Raw genomic sequence first — 490 nt, 5'->3', positions numbered from 1 at the left:
CTGCAGCTGTTGCTTCTGCTGCTGGGCTTGCTGCATTTGCTGCTGCTGCTGCTGCTGCACTTGCTGCTGCTGCTGCTGCATGTGCTGCTGCTGCTGCTGCTGCGGTGGTGTGGGGTGTCTGTACAGGTGGGGGAGCCCTGGCGTGTCAGTTTGAGGAGGGGGTGCAGCAGACGGAGGCAGCGCATGCATCTGCTGCTTCTTTCTTCTCCTCGCAGCAGCAGCAGCACCAGCAGCAGCAGCAGCAGCAGCAGCAGCACCTGCTGCGGCTTCCAGCGCATCCTTGGGCTTTGCCTGGAGGGTCCCAGCAGCAAGGGGCCTCCTTGTCTGCAGCAACAGGAACAGCATCAGCAGCAGCAGCAGCAGCAGCAGCAGCAGCAGCAACTTCTGCTTCTTGCTGCAGCACGCCTGTGCTGCTGCTGGGGCGGGGCGTTATGTCTTGGCCTCTGCCGCCACACGCTCGCCTCGATACCCAGGAGATACTCGTTGAGTA

General features: G+C 62.4%; 1 protein-coding gene across 1 annotated transcript in view; it reads left to right on the top strand.

Moving 5' to 3' along the window:
* The window catches only part of EMH_0038750 (uncharacterized protein), a gene marked incomplete at both ends in the record, with an annotated part of 10,474 nt that overhangs the window by 3,051 nt on the left and 6,933 nt on the right, over positions 1-490 (top strand). The window contains one exon of the mRNA XM_013495326.1: positions 127-433. Within this exon, the coding sequence (XP_013350780.1) occupies positions 127-433 (307 nt within the window). The remainder of the gene's footprint in view (positions 1-126; positions 434-490) is intronic.

This window comes from Eimeria mitis, genomic scaffold (assembly GCF_000499745.2).
Source record: "Eimeria mitis Houghton genomic scaffold, Emh_scaff1521, whole genome shotgun sequence".
Taxonomy (NCBI): domain Eukaryota; phylum Apicomplexa; class Conoidasida; order Eucoccidiorida; family Eimeriidae; genus Eimeria; species Eimeria mitis.
This window is presented reverse-complemented; position numbering and strand designations above follow the sequence as displayed.